Source organism: Paroedura picta, chromosome 11 (assembly GCF_049243985.1).
Source record: "Paroedura picta isolate Pp20150507F chromosome 11, Ppicta_v3.0, whole genome shotgun sequence".
Classification (NCBI taxonomy): Eukaryota; Metazoa; Chordata; class Lepidosauria; order Squamata; family Gekkonidae; genus Paroedura; species Paroedura picta.
Genome location: NC_135379.1, coordinates 63363894 through 63386012, shown reverse-complemented (window position 1 = coordinate 63386012; position 22119 = coordinate 63363894). Strand labels below are relative to the sequence as shown.

At 44.9% G+C, this 22119-nt stretch overlaps 1 protein-coding gene across 1 annotated transcript in view; it reads left to right on the top strand.

The window, feature by feature from the left end:
• The window catches only part of GALNT1 (polypeptide N-acetylgalactosaminyltransferase 1), a 45868-nt gene that overhangs the window by 6385 nt on the left and 17364 nt on the right, over positions 1 to 22119 (top strand). Inside the window, 2 exon segments of the mRNA XM_077304403.1 lie at positions 1122 to 1346; positions 10634 to 10808. Coding sequence (XP_077160518.1) covers positions 1208 to 1346; positions 10634 to 10808 — 314 coding nt within the window. The 5' untranslated portion in view covers positions 1122 to 1207.

Here is a 22119-nt window from a genome sequence, read left to right as displayed (position 1 = left end):
GTTTTCTAAAAAAGCATCAACCTTTTTTGGAGAAACAAATACGTTAATTATGACCAGCTGCATAGTATCGTGTTTGTTTTCAGAATTACTTCATTTGTTAGTTTCTTAAGAAATGTAATGAATTACTATAACTTTTATTTATTGTGGGTCAGTTGCTTTGCTTTTTATTTGAAAAAATGTTTTTTATGTAACATATATGTGGGTACTGATTCTGATGTTCCCACTCTAAGCAAGATTAATTTGTGGGTGGCCTTCTTGACTAGGGACCTCTGCCATTGTTTTCCTGTTGGGAATCAGGTGACAAACCACACAACACCTTTTGTTAGGACTAGCAAAGTGACACACACCAGTGTGAGCTTTTAAGTTCGCTAGAATGCTGTTAAGCATTTTTAAAAATTCATCATGGCATAATGCCAAGAGTCCTGGTCATGTTGTTACAGGTCACACTCAGTTCTTTGGGTCAAAAGGTGATAAAATAGTGCAACTCCATAACTGTTTCTAATCACTCTAATCCACCAAAATGTATAATCCCTTCTGGAGTAAGGAAATAATTGGCATTCTTTGTCTTTACTCTGGAGTTAAGTGGTATCCTTGCAGTTCTTGTTTATGTTCAGATAGTTTATATCATGTCAAGTAATGCATGCAGTGCTTTGAACCAAAAGAACACTTGCATAATTTTATGATTGGGGGTCACCACAACACGAGGAACTGTATTAAAGGGTTGCGGCATTAGGAAGGTTGAGAATCACTGCGCGTCCAGGCTGCCTTTGTCAGATTCAATCCATAAAGCTTACCCCCCCCCCCATGGTCTGTAAGGTACTGTTCTGGTGTAGGCCTTAGGCTACTTTTGGAATCTTTAGAAGGAGGAGAATTAATCTGAACGTTACAGTCTTTAGTGTTATGTGGGCACAGCGTATTTTGTTTTAAGAAGCGGTGGTACTGAAAAACGGTATTGATACCTTCATTATGATCTGTCTCACTAGTCACCCATACTGACCTAAGCAATAAAAGGTTATTGCTTACATTTTTGGGGTTAACTTTAGTCTCTTTAACATCTAACACAAAATGTCATTTCTTTCTTCATATCCTTTGTAATGCATTATGTTTGCTTTTCCCAGCAGATACAGAACATGATCTCCGGAAAGAGGTTGAAGGCCGACTCATTGACTTCAATGTACACCTATTTTTGCATTTGACATAAAGTGCCATGAGAAAGTTTGCATATTGCAAGGTGGTCCTTGCCACCTCACTGGTTTGGGTCCTGTTGGATATGTTTTTGCTGCTTTACTTCAGTGAATGCAACAAATGCGATGAGAAAAAAGAACGAGGCCTGCCTCCTGGGGAGGGTGAGTTGGATATTTTCTTAATATACTAATGTCGCAACTTCTCCTCAGCAGAAAAAAAAACTGGTTTGCGATGACTGTGACTAGGATTAAATTGACGTGTCTGTCCATAAAATAAATAAAATATTAACTTTAAACAAGAGAGTGAGACGTAAAACACATTTGCTTTTTTCCTTCAAATTTCCTAAGACAGGATCCGAGAGAGGTTTTGTTTTTTTAAAGAACTGCTTTTAAAAAGAAAATGTATTTTGAAGTCTTGCTCAATTTCAAAAGTTTAACATGAAACAGGGAGGATGTCTATGGAAGGAAGGAAGAAGCGCAAAACTTACTTGGGCACATTTGAATACTGGCTGTAGCCCATAACAGCTGAAAGGTCATACTTGGTTAGTAGTGATGGGCCTGAAGGGAAAAGTGGCACCTTTAAGACCAACTATGTTTTATTCAAGGTACTGCGCAGCCAGAGGCGGTATGGAGGGCTCATGGTGTAGGCTGCACACTTTGCACGGCCTTGGACACAGGCCCCAGGCTGCTACCGGGAGGCCTCTGACCCTTGCATAGGCCACTCGTGGTTCTTCAGCAGTGGCAGCCTCAGTGCCTCCTCCTGGTGGCCATTGCCATCGCCTGCTGTGTGCTGTGGCCGGCACCGCCTCCTGGCAGCGGCCACCTTCTTCTGGGTGCCACCACCACCTGCTCCTAGTGGGCGCCCCCGTCTTCTGGGCGGCACCATTGGCATCAGGTGCCTGCCGCTGCTGTCACCTTTTGGTGGCGGCCGCCACCCTCTGCTGGACTCCTGTGGTGCGTTCTGCTAGCCACCGCCGCTGTTGCCCCCTCCTGGCGGTCACCTCTGTCTTTCTCCCCTGGAGGCGGAAGACATCTTGGGTGTTTCCATTTCTCCTTACAGGGAGGCAGGCTCACTTTTTTCCTTTTCCACTTCTTTTGTGGGCATGCCTCTCTGTCCCAGTTCTTTCCTGCCTCTAGATCAGGGAGAGCACACTTCTACTAGCTCTGCTAGCAGGCTTTAGAAAAAGTCTTATCTCTCTATCTTCTCTTCACCCCTACCTACTTGCACTTGCACCAGCTTCGGGTTGAGTTGTTTTCTCAGCTGGTTAGGCTGTTGATTCGGATCCCTCCCCCCCCCCCTTCATTCCCTCCCGGCTCAAGAAGAGAGCGGGACGGCATGGCGACAGACAAAGAGGCTGAAGACTTTAGGTCTGAAGAGGATGTTGCAGCTATGTTTTGGAGCAGATGTCGACAATACTGGCAGCATGAAAATCATCAACAAACCGAATATCTGAATATACTTGGAAGGTATTCCGGGGTCGGTGTAGGAGGAAGAAGGTGTCAGCTTCTTCACCCAACATAGCAGATACACTGGACTTCCTTCAGGACGGACTGGATTGAGACCTTAGTGGCTATGCTTAGGAGACAGACAGCGGCCATCTCCACGGTAATTTCTAAGATTAAAGGTAAAAGACTGTGGCACAATTTAGATGTGCATAGAGCACTAAAAGCCTTACTCATCAGAACAGCAGAATTTCACAAGACTGAATTCATATTTATCTCAGTTTCAACACCGAACAAAGGAGACAGAATGTCCAAATCCTTGATTAGCAGTTGCATCAAAGACTGCATTGTTGAAGCGTACAAAGCCTCAGGGGTACCCATACCAGAAAGGATCATGGCGCATTCAGTGCAGAGTGCGGCTACTACAGCAGCTTCGCTTAACTAGATGACTGTGGAAGAAATAGGCAAGGCAGCGATCTAGTCGTCTGTGTCCACCTTCACAAGACACTATAAAATTGACATGTTCAGCTCCGTTGATGCTGCCTTTGGACAGGTGGTATTGCAAGAAGTAATATTTAAGTAGCAACTTTCCACCCGGGGGGACACTGCTCAGGAAGGTCCCAAGATGTGTTCTGCCTCTGGGTGCGAACGACCAGCAATCTTACCTGGGAGGGGTCATTCTCCCCAGAGGTAAAGAAAGATATCTTCATCCCCTCCCTAGAAGTTGTTTTTTTCTTATGTTCCTTCATATAAGCCTGTTAGCTGTGTGCTCTTTGATATGTTCCTTTTCCTGTTTAATGTTATAAGTTTCCTATAGAGTAAGGATTGGGTGATATGCCTGATACAGTGCTGGAAGTCTCAAACTGGGACAGAGAGGCACGCCCACACAGGAAGCGGAAAAGGACAAAAGTGACCCTGCCTCCCTGTAAGGAGAAATGAAAACACCCATGATGTCTTCCTTTACCTCTGGGAAGGAGGACACCTCCACAGGTGCATTAGGCTGGCTGCTACGGCCCTCTCCTCCTGGCAGCCTGGCAGTCGACTCCGCTTTGTCCTAGGCTACACCGGCGCTTTCAGCTGGCCACCGCTGTGGCCCCTCCTCCTGGCAGCTGCCACTGCCTTCTGGCCACCACCGCCTTCTCCTGGAGGCCAGTGGTGGCTGGGTGGAGCGTGTCATATGCTAGGCCTGGCAGGTAGGCTCTGGCGTATCCAGGCTGCGGCTGGCTAGGGAGGGTGGGCTGGCTAGCCGCACCCTGGTTGGGCTGGAATCGAACTCGGACTGCACAGACATGCTCCACCCACTGGGGCGTTTCACAAATATATATAGGCACATTGATTGATAAAGATACACTTTTACGATCAAGCACACTTCTTCAGATCGGCCTCTTGTCTATGAACTTTTCTAATCCTTTTTACAACTGTCTAAACCAAGATTTTTCAACCAGGGTTTCATGAAACCCTTAAAAATATATATTTTTTAATTTGTTAAATATTTATTGGGTGATATGACCATATATGGTCATGTTGATCTGCTCCGCCCTCCCAGGGAGAAGGAGAAGGTCCCCAGTTGGCCATGTACACAGCTGTGCTTCCCAACCATAATTTGCACGATCGCACCACTTCTGGAGTTTCTCAAAGAAGAATGTTTCAGGGGTTTCTCATTGTTTAAAAGGGGGAAACCTGCATTTTGTGGCTGGAAGTTCTACAGTCAATTGTCATAAGGTGGAGATTTGTAGAGTGGTATCATGTTGGCTGGAGGAGGGGCCTCAGTTGTTCCTAGTCCTGGCCAAAGGCCTGGCAGAAGACCTCTGTTTTTCAGGTCTTGCGGAACTGAGAAAGCTATGTGAGGGAGCTCATTCCACCAGGTTGGGGCCAGGACTGAAAAAGCCCTGGCCTGGGTCAAGGCTAGGTGTGGTTCTCTGGGACCTTGGACTACTAGCAGATTAGCACCCACAGAGAGGACGACCCTGTGCGGGGCATAGGGAGACAAGCAATCCCTCAGGTAGGCAGGGCCTAAGCCTTGAATTGCCTTGAAGGTTAATACCAAAACCTTGAATCTGATCCAGGCCACAACTGGCAAGCAATGCAACTACCTCAGCAGAGGATGTGGGATCTCCATGGTGTGCCAGATATCTGTCTGTCTATCCATCTGTCCATCCAATAGATAACATTTGTGTTGTTAAAAGAAGCACTTTCTTTTGGGCCTCCGTCATTAACTGCTCATCAACTTCACTGGATGCCCTGAGTTGTAGTATAGTGCAGTGGTCCCCAACCTTTTTATCACCGGGGACCACTCAACATCGGGAACCACTCAACGCCCGGTGAGGGGGGGTAGTTTACTCCTCTACTCTCAACCACTGTCCTAACGCTCTCTGATCACTATGGTAATGTTTAAACATCCCTTCAAAATAAGATACAGACACGCCACAACAATGAACATAAGGAACATTTTATTTTCATGGAAATTTTAACTCATGACAATGACAAATCAGTGGGAACCCTGAGCTTGTTTGTCTGCAACGAGATAGTCCCATATCTGGGAGTGATGGGAGACAATGACACCCGAAGTGTGTTGTAAAGGGCCGGGGGGGGGGGGAGAAGGCGTCCTTCAGGGCCCACCTCCAATTAGTCGAAGGACCACATGTAGTCCGCAGCCCACAGGTTGGGGATCGCTAGTATATTGTATAATTTTGTAAACCTATGTTGTATTCCCTCCCAATACTTTGTCTAACCTGAAAAGTCCTCAGATTTTCCGCCTTTACTCATAAGAAACATGCTAACCATGGATCATTTTGCTTTCCCTTTTCTGCACCCATTCTGGCCCTGAAATACTCTTTTTTATGAAAATTGCTGCAAACACACTTTGTGTTAGTTCTATAACTGAATCTCTGTTTGACTCAGTTCTCCAGACTCCTCGTGTACCAATAGTGTTTTCAGGATGGGTAACTGATGTCTTCCACAGCAAAGGCCTGCAAATAATTAATTCAGCTCCTCTGCAGTTTCTTTCCCCCTTTTAAACAGTCCTTTTAGAACATTGTTGTTTGCTTGCTCAACTGTGTTTCTCATGTTTCCTGGTGCTGAATGCATTTCAAGAGAGTATATTGCTTCAGGTTTTCCCCTCCTCCAGTATGCTTTGCAAATGCTCCCTTCTTGTGCTTTATCAAATCACATTTGTTTGATCAGACACTGTGCAACTTCTTACTTGTCCCATTCTGGCAATTTATCGCTTTGATGATCTACATTTGGAAGATACAGATTTGAATGTCCAACTGGTTCAACAATGCTTATATCTAGTACACGTCCTGAGTGTAACTCAGGAGTCAATTGAGGGCCAACTTTTCTTTCGTTGCTACCATGACTGTCTTGCTGAATTCCAGGTGCAACCGCCCTACTTGTGTTATTGATAACTATTGAGAGGCTGCCTTGAGTACTAGGCAGACAAGAGGACTAACCTTTGCATTTCAGTGGTGACTGTGTTATTCAGGGGAGCCAATATCAGGAAAAAAGGGAAATGCTCAGCACTGCCTTTCAAATAAAAATGTGCATCTTGCACAAACCTGTTTCTTCTTGCTGCCATTTCCCATTTTTAGCACGTCTACTAAATAATGTTGTAATATATTCTGGGTGACTGTTGCCAGTGATTAAACTAGCAGCCTCTATGCTTACACATTAAATGGAAATTTTCAAAGGTGTGCTATTGGAAGTGCCTGGGATGAATGAGATATTCTTGATGAGCATCCCGCTGACTGAAACCATCATATAACGTAGGACAACCTGCGTACCTTCATGTTCACGTTAGTGGGTACCAGGTACACAAGGCACCTTTCCACAGTGCAGGTCATTCTGATAAAGTTCAGCAGTAAACAATTTATTTATTGCATTAAATCAGTATTTCAGAATGGAGCAATAGACTTTATATAGAAGAAAATGTGGGATGTCTTTCCTGCTGTTCTTGGTGTAGTGGATAAGAGTAGCAGCCTTTAATCTGGATAACTGGATTTGTTTCCCCACTCATCTACAAGCAGTTCACTGGGTGATCTTGGGTCTTGGGTCAGTCACAGTTTTCTCAGAGCTCTCTCAGCTTCACCTACCTCACAAAGTATCTGTTGTGAGAGACGAAAGGTAGACGATTGTAAGCCGCTTTCAGTCTCCTTCTGGTAGTAAAAAAAAAAAGGGGGGGGGGACAAGTAACACCATTAACTTAAATATACGCATGGTGTTAATAGAAATTTTGGCTTCTGTAATATCTATAGCAGGGCACAAGCTCAATGGAAACTTAGCTTAATCATAATATAGCTTTAGCTTAGTTGACAGATTGGTGAGAAGCAGTTTTTTGTACCAGTCACTTAGTTTTCCTTTCCAGATATTTTGTTTAGATGATGAAACTTGCTTTTTTCTTTCATAGTCTGTTTGCTTAATGGATTGTTACATTGTGTGGGCATGCAGTTACTTGTACAAAAGAAAAGCAAGCAATTCAGTTTTTTAAAAAGTCAACAGCAGTTCAGAGATACACTTCCTTGCTTGAGAATACCTTTTCCTATTTCAAAATGATGCTGTGCAGAAATTCCTGAAGTGTCATTATAGTTTCAATAATGCTACTTTTTTGCATGCTAGTCTGCTTCTGGCCTATGGTAATAATCTTTAACTGCTCCCGCGGAGCGGATTAAATAATCGGGTAAGGGCATCTAAGGAAGGCCCTGTCCGTGATGAGGAAGGGCGCCGATTGGCCCCTTCCCCCGGGCTGAAATTGGAGGGGCCAATCAGCGCCTGCCGATTGGCCCCTCTGATTGTCAGTCCGGCGGCAAGGGACCAATCGCGATTGGTCCCTTGCAGCCAGACTGACAAATCGGGAGGCGTGAAGCGCTTCCCGATCCGCCCCTCCAGCGTCCGCCACATTCGCCCAGCGTCCGCCACATTCGCCCAGCCGCCATTTGCTGACTCTCCGTGAAGACGAGTGGTGGCCCGCGGAGCTGGCAGGCCGCCGCCCCCCGAAGACGCGCCGCCAGCAGGCTGTGGAGACAGGCCGCCGCCCAACACTATCACCACCAGTGACGGTGAAACGCTGGCCCCCACTCTCCACCCAGGCCGCCTCCGCCGCTAGCCCACGAGGCAACACACACTTCGGCCCTACCGCGAGCCGCCCACTGCCATTTGCTCCCTCGCTGGCAAGACGCGCCCCGCTCCGCCGCGGTGAGAGCCACCTGCGGCAACCACCGGAGCCAAGAGCCCGCGGCAAAACCCCGTGGCTGCAACACGTCCCAGCAGCGGCGACAGCCCGCTGCCGCCAACAAAAAGCCACCCGCCCCCAACCTCTCTCCTCATCCCGAGCTCGCCTCCGCCGCTGGGGCACGCCTCCACATGCCCTTCGGACCTGCCGCGAGCTGCCCGCTGACATCTTCTCACTCTCAAGTAATACAGGTAGCCAACTGCGCGGCCCCACCACAGGATGCCGCGGCTGTGGCGGACAAGCCTCCCAGCCTCTCACATGGCCGCCTGCGGCTGCGGCGGAGGGGGGGGCTGGGAACGGTCGCTGGTGCCCCAGGGATGGTTGCATGGCCGCTAGCGCCCGCTGCTTTTAAAGTGCAGCGGGCTTGATTACTAGTCTAATAATGTTGTTGTTAGGTGTGAAGTAGTGTCTGACCCATTGCGACTCCATGGACAATGATCTTCCAGGGCTTCCCATCCTCTACCATTCCCTGGAGTCCATTTAAGCTCACATCGACTGCTTCAGGGACTCCATCCAGCCACCTCGTTCTCTGTCGCCCCCTTCTTCTTTTGCCCTCAATCGCTCCCAGCATTAGGCTCTTCTCCAGGGAGTCCTTTCTTCTCATGAGGTGGCCAAAGTGTTTGATTTTCATCTTCAGGATCTGGCCTTCTAAGGAACAGTCAGGGCTGATCTCCTTTCTTTGCAACAAGAAATCTAATAATAATCATTGGTAAAAGGTAAAGGTATCCCCTGTGCAAGCACTGAGTCATGTCTGACCCTTGGGGTGACGCCCTCCAGCGTTTTCATGGCAGACTCAATACAGGGTGGTTTTGCCATTCCCTTCCCCAGTCAATACTGTTTTACCCCCCCAGCAAGCTGAGTACTCATTTTACTGACCTCAGAAGGATGGAAGGCTGAGTCAGCCTTGAGCTGGCTGCTGGGATCAAACTCCCAGCCTCATGGGCAAAGCTTTCAGACTGCATGTCAGCTACTTTACCACTCTGTGCCACAAGAGGCTCATATAATAATCATACCTCCTTCCTAATCTGTTATCACAGTTTTGCAAGGTCAGAGTTTCAGCAGAGGTCGGATTACTCAAAAGAATAAATAATGCTTAGTAGAACAAATACTTGCCTACAAGCTTAGTAGTACAACACAACAACACATTTACTTCTCCTGGCCTAGTTTTCCTACTCCAACCAATTGTGTGCCAGTCACTTCAGTTCTCCTTTCTTCTTGGTAGAAAAAATTCAGTTCTCCCTGTTAGGTGTTTTCCACCAGACTTTGATGGAGGGAGGACTATATTACGGACTTCCTTTCTCTCAGTGGGAAGTGCCCTCCTTCAGTCTTTCTCCTGCCTTGGGAAGAAGTGCAGTGAGACTAGGCATCTCTCTTACTTTCCTCTCTTGCTCCTTGCAGCTCCTCTTATTTTCCCCATCTTTCTCCCTGCTGACTCCTATTTCTAAATCCTTCCGCCCTCCTTCTAATTGAGTGCAGTGTGTGTGTGGGGAACTATGTGCAGCTATTCCCGCGCTTCCTCCTTAAAGCAGCCAGAAGGCAGGTGGTTGTTCCCACGCTCTCTGCCTACTATGACCTTGCTTTGCTGCTGGGATACCGTGGCAGAAAGACCACAGGACAATGGTTTTCCCTCAGAGGAGGAGTGAAGGATGCTGGTTGTCTCCAAAGGGCTAGTAGAGCGCTGGGACGTCAGCCTTTTAAGAGGCAACAGCAGTCAGCACACATGGGGGGGGGGGGGATCAAGAGGAGTAGCAAGAATCTGACAGATCTATGAAATGGTTTTCTACATGTGTCTCTTTACTGAAGGTGGTAGTAGCATGAATGGTTATTCATTGATTCTATTGAAAAAATGCTACATTAAAAAAATGAGAATGTAGCAGTAATTCTTAGTGAACCTGCAGGGCCTGCAAAACGGAGCTCTTCCCCCAGGCATTTGGTTGAGGCTGGGTGGGAGCCCCGGGGTTTTCGGGTCCCCGCCCCCCCCCTCCTAGGGCCCTATTGCTAGACTGTTGAGGGGCCTTATTTCATCCTCTAGCAGGGTTTATTCCATTTTATGTTATGCTTTCAGTTACTATTTCATCTACACTGACAGATGCCTGGAATAGGAGGGATGGTCATATTAGGTTGCCGCCATTTGCTAAATTTGTTATATCTGCTATATCTTGTTTATTTATTTATTTATTTATTTTGTATTTATTTAGATTTATATACCGCCCTCCCCGAAGGCTCAGGGCGGTTTACATTAAAACTAATCAACGATACATGAAACAGTCTTCGTTAAAACATACAGTAAATAATAACAGTGGTTGTAACCATATAACAGAATAATGTAACAGTATAACAGTATAATAAAATAATATAACGATGGAACGGTGCAATACCACAACAGGTCCAGAGCGCTCTGGTGGAGTTCTGGGAGGAAGGGGGGAGATGGGGGGAGGGGGGAAACTGTTGTAAACTGTTTTAATTGTTTTATGGATTTGTTTAATTGTATGGATGTTTTTGTTGTGTTAACTGCCACAAGCCAGTTATGGGAGCGACGGTATAAAAATTAATTAATTAAATAATAATAAATAAAACATTTGTTCCAGTAAATTAATGCTTGAGTATGTTTTATTCCTTTCTCAGTTCTGCAGCTTTTCGGAGATCTGCTTTTCACCCAGTGTGAACAGTAATGATTCTAAATTCAGTATCTTCAGGGGAACTGATATCACACTTTTGCCGAGGAGAGGTCTTCAGTGCTTTTTACTTACATTTATTAATGCCAAGTTTCTTTTGGTAGTTCCAGAACTGGTACAAAAGGCCCATGAAGGCCCAGGAGAAATGGGGAAACCTGTTGTCATTCCGAAAGAGGACCAAGAAAAAATGAAGGATATGTTTAAAATAAATCAGTTTAATTTAATGGCAAGTGAAATGATTGCACTCAACAGATCCTTACCTGATGTCAGATTGGAAGGGTAAGTGCCTTTACACTGATTTTGAAAAGGTGCTTTGTCTATAAATGACTATTGTTTGCATTAGTGTGTGTATTAATGCTTCATTTGTTGGCCTGGAATACGCAAGATACACTCTTCAGGTACTGAGGCATTCTGTAATTTATTGGCAGTTAAGCTGTGTTAAATACAGTTTTAACATGTCATCTACCATTTATTTTAAAATTAGAATATAGATATTGAGTTTTCAAACAAACTGAATTGTTTGTATTTTTTAAAATGAACTCAACATGGACCATTAAAAAAGCCTAGGAATATGCTTTGCTGTTTAAATACTGTTAATACAGGAATATTTGATTATTTGTGAAGCAAAATTTTAAGTTCATCATATCTATATCCTGCCCCCCTTTAGTGAGTTCAATATGTAATTTCCCCATTTTCTGTTCTCTGTGATTGAATAGGGTTGAGAGATGCTGACTACCTGTACCTGCAGTAATGTTTATAGCCTCCTAGGCCAAATAATGTATGTGTCGGTGTGGTTGTATGTCAGATATATTAGCTATTTTAAACTGCTCTGGAGCCCAAATGGACATTGCTTGGTCAGCACTCCGTACCATCTCTGGAGTTGCCTGACTCGCTCACACAGGTACTGGGTTGTATTGTTGATAAGAGGTGGACAGATTTAGTTTTCATCCTCCTTCCTGCTGTGTACTTCAGTGTATAATTTTGGGGAATCACCTGGCCCCATGGATTGGCTACCAGAACAAATAAACTGCATTCTTGGGGGTTCAGTTTTCTAGTTCTCTCTCCTCCCCGTAGTCTTGGACTTCAGTCTCTCTGTGTGGCCTGTTGCTCTGTGTCAAGATGGTAGAAGGTCCAGTTAAGGGCTCTGAACCCAGCATTTCTTCTCAGATATTCAGTTTATGTTACTTCTTGTTTAGAACAAATTTTTGAACCTCTGAGTCAAATTCTGAAGGCAACAGCAATTTTGCTTTCTTCTGGTTCTCCCGAATGCTATTCTAGTTTATGCTTCACTATCATAGAGGTTGACAATGTTCTTCCCAATATCAGTGAGCACAGCTTCTTCTAGAGGGATGGATTTCAGGCTGGTTTCTTTCACCACCTTTCATAGTTGACTGGCACTTGAAGGGTTTTACAGATGTGAATACCTGCCAGTCCTGGTTTAAATTGGTGTATAATTATGAGTCTTTGAGGAGGGTGGTATATAAATGTAAATAAAATAAAATAATAAATAAATTACCGTATTTGCCGGCATATAAGACGATTGGTTGTATAAGATGCCCCCCCCAATATTTCCACTCAAAATATAGAGTTGTTACATAACATTACAGTACCTGTCATTGTCACCATTGTACGGCTGCAGCGCCTCCAGCCTACCCCTGCTTCTCCCTGTGACCGGCACTAGTGTGCAAGTGCACATGTGCAAGCTCTGTGTAGACAAGGGGCGGGGCGGAGCCCCGCTGCTTCCCGCAGAGCCGAACGGGCCGGTCACACCAAAAAGGCTGGCACCCCTGTCTCGCTGATGAACCACTGCGGCTGCGCTGGATACCGCTCGATACTATCGATACTGATAGTATGTAGAATGAGGTGGGCGGGCATCGGGAGGCAACTATGGGCAGCTATGTCTATCCCAACTGAAGTTCACCCGGAGTATAGGACGACCCCCCTACTTGAAGGCATGTTTTTCAGAGGGGGAAACGCCAGCAAATACTGTAAATAAATAAATTTCTTCCTAGAAGCATAGTAGTTTTATACGTGCATACAACCACAAACTTCTGTACATCTGCTTTCTTTAAAAATAATTTGTTTTTGGATCTATGCATCAGAGTTTACATCTAGAATTCTTAACAGTTGTTGATATGCTAATCCCTGGTGGACTAGGAAGATGGGGTTTTGTAAATGATTAATCGCAAATGTCCTAAGAATACTACTAGTTAGATGTTCTTTTTGTACATTTTGGTGCCCAAAAAATAATTTCAGTGTAATTCATTGGGAAAAGTGTGCCTTGTAATATTGCTGCATTAAAAGTGCCATTCTAAGAACACTTTCCTGAAGGTAAGCCTCATCTGGTAGACTTGAGTAAATTTGCTTAGGATTGCTCTGTAAGTTAACTGATTTTGCTGAATGGAATATAGTACATAGATCCAGCTTGGTAAAGTGGCAGCCTGTAATCTGGAGAACTGGGTTTGCTTCCCCTAGGGTTGGATGTTTCGGCACCTGAAGTGGCCAGTCTATCCTGGCGCAGCGAGTGCTGCACCGCAGAGAGGGGAGGCGAGGCGCAGGCGTTAGCGCACCAGCGGGTGCACACACGCTGACGCCCGTGCCCCCCCCCCCCCCCGTGGTGCGCCACTTGCAGTGCCGAGAGAGACCGGCCGCTTCGAGCACTAAAGTGCCCAATCCTATTCCCCGCTCCTCCACATGCAGCCCCCTGGGTGTCCTTGGGATTGCAGAAATCTGAAAACAGCTGAAACAAAGCTTAAGTGTTAACATGTTAAAGAATGCAAAAAGTATATAATAGGATCTTACAAACAGCAACAGATAGAATGTTCTGCACACAGTAGTGTAGCCCACAGACTTAGTTCTTTTCTTAAAACACTTCTGAATAATTTTATTGCAAGTGTAGCTCTTTGCCAAAATACTCTCCTGAATAATTCAGTTTTGCATAATAATCAGTTCAGATGGCAAGGTCAAGAGAAAAAAATTAAACAACTATGTTTGTTTAAAACATAGATTCACGTCAACAGCTGCTTGCACACGAAAGCTTATATCTTGAATAAAACTTTGTTGGTCTTAAAGGTGCCCCTGGAGTCAGACTTTGTTTTGTTTAAAACATGTTTATTTTGCCTCTTCAGTGACCTGCTTGAGGCAGTTCACACAAAAAAGGTAACATTATAAAACTTAAGATGAATAGCCATTGAAAACTAGCCAACAGAATCCAGAAGCATAAAACATATGGCAGCCTAAATGATTAGTATAACAGTTCTCAGTCTAGGAGCAGATTGTAAAAACAATTAAAATGGTCAAGCCCTTCAGTAAAAGCCTGAGTTAAAAAATGTTTTGGCCTGGTGCCTGGAAGAGTAGCATAGGCACTAGGCAAGCCTCCGCAGGTGAGATGCCATCACAAAAGCCACGTCTGGCTGCCGTTGCCTCACCTCTGCTGGCACAACAATCTTGAAACCATCTTCTGCAGTTACAATATGATAGATTATTTCAATGTCAAATAAAAAATTATCATATTGGGCAAACGAACCTTTCATCTTCTAGTGTACTAATTGTGGACAAAATTAGTTGCATTTAAACAAATAAGAAAACGCTAGAGCAGTGGTCCCCAACCCGTGGGCTGTGGCCCGGCACCGGGCCATGAACGCCTCGGCGCCGGGCCGCGGCTCCTTCTTCCCTCCCCCCCCGAAGCGAGAAGCTCGCCAGGCCGCGAGCAAATCGGCTGCCAAAGCGGCCGATTAGCTTGCGGCCTGGTGAGCTTCTCGCTTCGGGAGGGGAAGGAAGAGAAGCTTGCCGAGCCACAAGCTAATCGGCCGCTTTAGCTTTAGCGGCCGATTTGCTCGCGGCCCGGAGAGGCCAGGAGGGGAAGCTGCGGCCGCCGGCATAGCGGCGGCGCAAACGCGCGTGTGCGGCAATGCGCGTTTGCGCTGGGGCTGCCGCGCGTGCGCGGGCCCCGGGCCGCCCTCTCCCACCACTTCCCTGCAGCGGTCCGCAGTAAGCGGAAGCTTGCGGACCGCTGCGCTAGAGGGCGTCACGCCAAGGGTCAGCCATGACTCGGTGCTTGCACAGGGGATACCTTTACCTTTAAACAAATAATAAGAAAGGAAAGAACATGATTTGGTTAATTTATTATCAGATAGTTATCAAATATGTGCTATTTTCTCTTCTTTTGTATCCTCTTAATAAAAAACCATATAAATGTTGACAGTTTTGTCCTTGGTTTCTCAGGGAGGCCTTCACACAGCTGTCAGACTATGAATCATCAGAGAACTGGACTCAGTGGAAGGAGTGGAACAAACTTGTTTATATCTCAAAATATTTTACTGAACTAGTATGTAGACTAGGGTAGTATCTTTAGCTATAACTATGTAGTTATATTTGTGAATCATTTGAAGGTATTTATTTTTTTACAAAAAAGATAGGACACCTTTTTTTCCATTTTCCTTCATGCAATGTGGTTGGCAGGTAGTTGTGGTCACATCCAGTGGAAGTGTCTGGTTGACATCACTTCTGGTGACATGGAACTTGCAGGGGGTGTGTGGCATGGAGGCGAGGCCAGCTGACATTTATTTTATTTATTTACTAGGGGCAAAGCCCGTTGTATCCAAGAATACAATGGGCGCTAGAGCTTAGCAGTGGGAAGAGGAAGGGGAGGAGTTGTCCAGTCTGTAAGGGCATGGGGTTGAATGTGTGTGTTGTGTGGAAGATTGTGGTGGCATGGTGGCAAATGAGGGTATGGGTGTGGAGATATGGGTGTCAAGAACCTGTGGTGTGGAATGTTCGTTGAGTGTGGGAGAGGACTGAACTTTGGGAATTTTGGCACAGTGGTTACAGATGAGCTTTCCATGTCCTCATATATGTGAAGGGAAAATCAGACTGGAGACTCTTCTTAGGGGAAGATTACATGGCAACCAATTCCTCCCAGTTATTCATCATTTCCCTTCTTGTGTGAATTAGGCCACATTCACCGAAATGCCCCTCTGTCCTACATGGGGTACACATGGGGTAGTCACAGTACACAGGTGTCCACCCTGTTCCTTCTGTCTCCCATGTTTTCACTGTTGGTAAAATGTTATGTGCCCACATGCTTCTTTCATGGTTGAAATTTCACGGATTTTTGTACCCTATTGCTTACTACTCAAAGCGGTTTACAAACACCTTTTCCATTCGTCTCTTCACAATAGTCAACCTGTGAGGTATGTGGGGTTGTGAGAGACCTGAGAGAACTGGGAATGGGCCGCAGTGACCCAGCAGGCCTCAGGTGTCTTAAAGCATTTTCCAATCGTCTTCCCCTTCTCTCCCCATAGCAGACTCCACATGAGGGAGGTGGGGTAGCGAGCCTCACAGGGAAGCTGGCAACCCTAAGAGGAAGACTCTCTGTGCACAGCAGTCTTGACCTTAGTAAGGTTTTTTATACTGTTTTTTTATTTGCCAGGCCAATAAGTCATTTCAATTACTATGTGTCTCCAGACATTTACTTGTTGTCTATTTACAGTTTCAGGCTGTAAATATTTATTTAGATCTTCCTGCACTTTCCAGACTCACAGGACTGATGCTGGTCTGCCTGTCTGCTCCCCAGAATACAAACAGTTGCTGGTAAGCGCTGGCCATAACCCATAGGCCAGGAGGGACACTCCTGCACCACTTCCTACCAACTGCAGGCAGAAATGGCTCATTTGAAGGCTGGACTGAGGCATTGTATGATTTTGAAGTCCCACCTCCAAACCTCCAGGAATATTTCCAACCCAGGGGTAGCCAACCTACAGGTGTGGCCTGGAGAGCTCCTGGAATTACAGCTCACCTGCAGAGTATAAAGATCAGCTCCCCAGGCAGAAAGGGCTACTTTGGACAGGGTTGTGGTAGAGAAGAAACATTTAAGGCTTCCCACACAGGTTGTTGTTGCATTGAAAGACTTGAGGCCTACTGCACAGGGTTGTTGTGCAGATGAAACAGGAGACAAAAGAGCCAGTTTCCTCTGCAGAATAACACTGTGCAGTGGCCTCAAATCTGCAGAGAGTTGCAAAGAAGAAAGACACATGGCTTGGCTGTGTCTGACCCCCGGCCAGAGGAGTATTTTAAGTGAGAAGAGGCTTTTCTGTGGCCTCCCTGTCAGGCAACTGTTTGGCAGAAGGGGAAAGTTCCACATCCTCAAAAGGAAGGCCCTCAAGCTCCCCTGCGTTGCTCTTGGAAACGCCTCCCTCCCCTCAGTCAGGGCCTGTCAGAGGCTCCTTCGCAGCAGGCCTGAAGGGGGGAAGGGAGCGCACTCTGCAGCCTCCAGCCAGCTCTGTCAGGGTTCTGAGGCAATTTGCAGCTGGACATGACAGTTAGGACAGCCTTGGGGCGAAAAGGGCTGGTGCAGCCTCTGTTCTCATCCCCCTTGGCAGCCCTGCTGACCTCCTCTCCCTGCGGTGGTCAGGAGCAGACTGGCAGCCAGACTGGGCTGGGTGAATGGAATTTTGGTCTGTCCTGGTGAGGGGCCAATAGGAAGGCGCTTTGCGCGCCTCCCCATTGGCTGCTTGGCCCTGGATGGACACTCGGAAAGCCCAATCAGAAGCCGCTTCGCAGCTCCTGATTGGGCCCTCTGAGTTTTTATCCTGGACAGGGCCCGCCCTAACTCCTCCCCAGGTGTCCTTACCCTTTTATTTAATAGGAGCGGTTAAAGATTTATATCACTTCTGGGGTACCTCAAAGCCTGAAAAACATTTCAGGGATTCCGTCATGGTCAAAAGGTTGAAAAAGCCTGGCCTAATGAATGGATGAATGGCCTTCATTTACAGTCTTTTTTAAAACGTTGCAGGAATGTACCATCTCATATTACACATTTAAAATTAATCCTTGTTTCATGATGAAAAATATTTGGGATATAAGATATCAGATTTTTAGTTAGATTTTTTTTCTCAAAAAGCATTTTATAAAAATATCTCATATAAATTTTAAAAAAACCCAATTTAAATTTAAAAATCTATTTTTTTAAAACTGTTCCCTTTGTCACTGGTAAGTCCTTATCAGTACTGTAATCTTTTCAAGCCAGTGCTATTCAGGAAGGGAGGAGACCGATAACAAGAACTGGGAAGGTAGATTGAAGACTGCTGTTGGGAGGAATGGAACCTGTTGCTTATTTGCATATACTAAGAGGACATGAGAAGGGGGAGAGTAGAGTCAGCGCCATTTGCTGGAAGGAGGGCAGAACAAGATGCATTGAAATTACAGGAAAGTGGGTTTTGGTTAACATGATACAGAAATCAGTGGACTGAAGGTGCTATAAAATCCGTTTTCTTGAAGAATCAAAGAAGTTGCTCGTGGTTCTCTTGGGAGAGTATTAGGAAGAATAGCATCACAGAATCATAGAGTTGGAAGGGGCCATACAGGCCATCGAGTCCAACCTCCTGCTCAACGCAGGATCAGCCCAAAGCACCCTAAAGCAAGAACATTGTCTTTCTTACAGTAGAAAATTTATCTAGATGACTCACTGAATGTCATCAATCCCATTATTGAGATTCAATGGCCAGAAGTGTGCCAAGTACAACTTTTGTAAATGATCCTCCTTGTGACGGAGCTACCTATCACGGTATTACCACATTAAGGAAGCTTTCAGTCAGACACTGGAAATGATTTGCTTGTTCAAGTATCTTTCATCCATTTCCTCTAGGGCAGTATAACAGGAACCCCTGTGCAGTCACAGACAAAATGGAGCATTAAGCAGGGAAAGGTGCTGCATGTGTAATTCTCCAGCCTAATTTGCCAGCTGGAACCTTGCCCACATCCTCTTATTAAATATGTTGCAAACATGCCAATCAGCCATTTCTAGTCCCTACGATTGACTGGTTAGTGATACAGTGGCTTTTATTTGACTGGACTATCTATCAATACAGACTGTTGGACTTAGATGTTGTTTTATAGAGCTGAAGACTGATATTTTTCACAGGCAGAACTGTGTTGGTGTATCCATTTAATATCGTTCTTGCTGCAATTTCATCATAAATTAATCCTTTATATATGCTGTACTTGGTTATGCAGACTACATTCTATTTAGAACTTAATTCTGTACATCAGAGATGCACTGAATTTTATTTGGATCTTATGTCAAAAATCAAGAATACTTTCCTATTAGTAGCAATATTCAAAGCTTGACTTATTTTTAGTTGGCAAGAATACATAGTGTGGATTCTGCAGCCTTTAATATTGGAGAGGGTTTCTGGTAGGATATGTAGCCTTGCTCACAGACTGTATCAATTGTGGCTAGAATGCTATTCAGCTGGTGGGATATGAGTCCTTTCTCAGTCTTGGCAGTCTCTCCCAATGAAACGCAAAGCCATATTCTGTTGCCTACTTACCACTTTCCTCCCTCGGTGCGCCAAGTTTTGTCGGTTGTTCCAGACTCGCAAGTTCCAGCCTTGGAGTCTAAACTTCTTGAAGAAGACAATTCTGGGAAAGGGAAGATGTAGGCATATTTTAAAATGGCGATAGGAGCATTTGAAAATGATAGTAATGATTTCCATGTGGCAGATTATGGTTGTGATTAAGAGGAAGGTGTTTGTGACACAAAAACAGCTCTGAGATTTCAGTTAGATTTAAGTGGGTTGCATTACTGTACCACCTGCGGGATAGGAACTCTCAAAATTTATATTAAGGTTTTCTCGTGTCTAGGGAATTTTGTTTAGATACTTTGATTCAACAGAAATGGAAATTCATTTATCTTAAAAATGCTTATGCGTCCCATCATAGAATTGGATCTTGGATTTTCATTAAGGATTTTCCAGGGAAGATTTCAGGACTAATTCTTCATTTTCCTTAGTTTTTCTTCGTCAAAATAGCTTCTAGTTTTGTAGGATCTCATATTCTTTGTGATATTGTGGTATTTCAGCCTTTGGAGATCTTAAATGGTGCATAGAATACATTTGATAAGGCAGGTTTTTCATTGGAACATAGTCATGTCAGAATTTCAGTCATTTTCCTTTTAAATTCTGCTTGAATCTGTCACCACAATGGTTTTTAAGGGCCATTTTGGATTTTGTTTCCAGGATCTAAAGAAGATTTCTGCTTGAATCATGAGATATTGCAACTTTCTTATATCCAAATCTTTGAGATCAGAAGAGAGGAAAAATCATTCTCTTGAAGTCAGGTAAATCATGAAATACTACTAAGGACAGAGTTGAGCTTGGCGGGATTAGAGTGTAGTTTCAGAGAGAGTTACAGTTCTATAGGCTACTGGAGGCAGATTTGCTTTGTGGTCCATAGAGGTTCCTACTCACGTTATTGTTTTATTTTGTAGTGGCAGTGTTCAGTGCTGATGGTTTTGCAGTCCCATGTGGTGTTTAGATTTCTGATCTACTCACAAAGGTATAACTGCAGTAGTTAATTTTCCCCCCAGTTATCAGAGAGCTGCCAGTTAAACCAGCTGCGTCCTCCAGAAGTGGTTGCTCTTCTGTTGTGTGTTTGGCTGTAAGACTGACTGTGTTCTTGACTGTCAATACTGAGTCCATCCATAGTTCTGTTCTGAGGAGGTCCTTGCTACAGTAGGTAGACTTAGAAATGTACTGTGACAGTTACTCATCACGTTTTGATATATTCTGCATAAAGCCAAGCATCTCTCAGAATCTCATAATTACAATCTCATAATATACAATGAGCTGTACAATTATTGGGGTAGAAATACTTGCTGCAATCCCATGGCAGTATCCTTCCATCTTATTTTGATCTCAGGTTTTAGCTTAGAACTGACAAATCCTTGTCTGTCTCTTTTAAGAATTACCCCAAATCAATCAACTTCAACTGATTCTGCTTAAGATTATTTATAGTAGTCACAATCAATTCACTTAAGCCTATTTGAGGAAATATGAACGAAAGGAAATCAGTCTACTATTGGTTAAGAAAGTATATTTTTACAAGCAGGGGATCTGTGAGGACTTGCACGGGGAAGCTCATCTCTCTACCCCACTTTTTTCTCTGAAAGCCCACCATAGCTTCCTACCTTTCCTACCTTGGTGTAGTCTGCATGGGGCTTTTTACCCAGCCCCAGTTTGAATGAATCCTTCTCATCTACACTGAATTTGATTTCCATTTTGATTTTGGGCGCTTTAAATTTTCCCTCTGCAACATGCATGATTGATCCAGAGTGATCCTTCCTTTCCCCTGCGATATCCAGAAGTAGATATAACCCTCAAGATTTGAAAACCCAGTATCAGTAAGTGTGCAGAATTTAGCTTTCTTTGAATTAACTCCCTTCTCCATGTCTTGCAGCAAAGCAGTCTTCCCTGATTGGCCAGGGCATCAGTTCAAAGTCTTCCTGGTTCCCAGTTACAAGTGACTGCGCTCCAGAAGCGCTAACTTCTCTCAGCAGAAATTTGCCTCTTGGGGTTTTCCCCCCTCCTCTGCTGTCTCCAGTCCTCTCCCTCCCCCTCGTTCAAAAGAAGAAAGAGGGTCCTACTGTGCTTGGCTCCCCTTCACTCCCTTCTCAGCTTCCCCAATCAAGTGCAGAACATTTTCTGTTTCAGTTGGGGGGTGGGGATAGAGGAAGACCTGAGTTCAAATCGATCTGAATTCAGCAGGATCCACAATGGAAAAAAAGTAAATGCAGAATCAGCCCTTATATCCCTCCACTAGCCTACCTTTATCTGCCTCTCCACCCCCCCCCCCCTTTCCTTTGATTTTGCAGCTTCTCACTAGAAAAACTATGGCATTGTTATGGAATGCTGGCTGCTGGGCACAGTTGTGCAGTGGGGAACCCTTATATACTATCCCCCCCCTGTTTTCAGATATTTTATTTATTTATACTTAATTTATATCCTGCTTTTCTATACAGTGGGGGTCCCAAAACAGCTTATATCATTCTCCTTTCAATTTTATTCTTACTGCAACCTTATGTGGTAAATTAGGCTGAGAATGTTTAATTTGCCCAATGTCACTAAGTGAGCTTCCTGGTAGAGTGGGGATTTGAACCTTGTATTTCCATATCCTGGTATGAAATTTTAATCACTGTAGCTCACTTGCTTTCATGAGGTGGCCTCTGTTGACCAGTAATAAGCAGCTGAGCCTGGTGAGTCATTGAACTTGTGTGGTGACAAGCTGCCTGGCCATTGCTGCCAGGGGTGACCCTGTGAGGCCTTTCTCAAAGGCCCAATAGCCCTGGAAAGGGCCCTTCCTTCCCCCTGCCTTTATTGACAAAAACCGAGGATTCGGACAATAGTGTTGTGATTGGAACAGGCTTCTTCGGGAAGTGGTGGGTTCTCCATCTTTGGAAATTTTTAAACAGAGGCTAGATAGCCATCTGATGGAGAGGCTGATTCTGTGAAGGCAAATGGGTGGAAGGTTACAGTAGATGAGCGATTGGGATGTGAGTGTCCTGCATAGTGCAGGGGAGTGGACTAGATGACCCATGAGGTCCCTTCCAACTCTATAATTCTATGATTCTATGATTGCCTAGCAGTAGCCACAGGGGACATTAGTTTCTAACAACTGTGGGTGATATGTCTATTGTACAAGTTTTTAACTCTCACTGTGTGTGTGTGTGTGTGTGTGTGTGTGTGTATGTGTCTGTCTGTCTGTCTATCGTTCCTTGTCGTTGTCGTTGTCAGGTGTGAAGTCGTGTCTGACC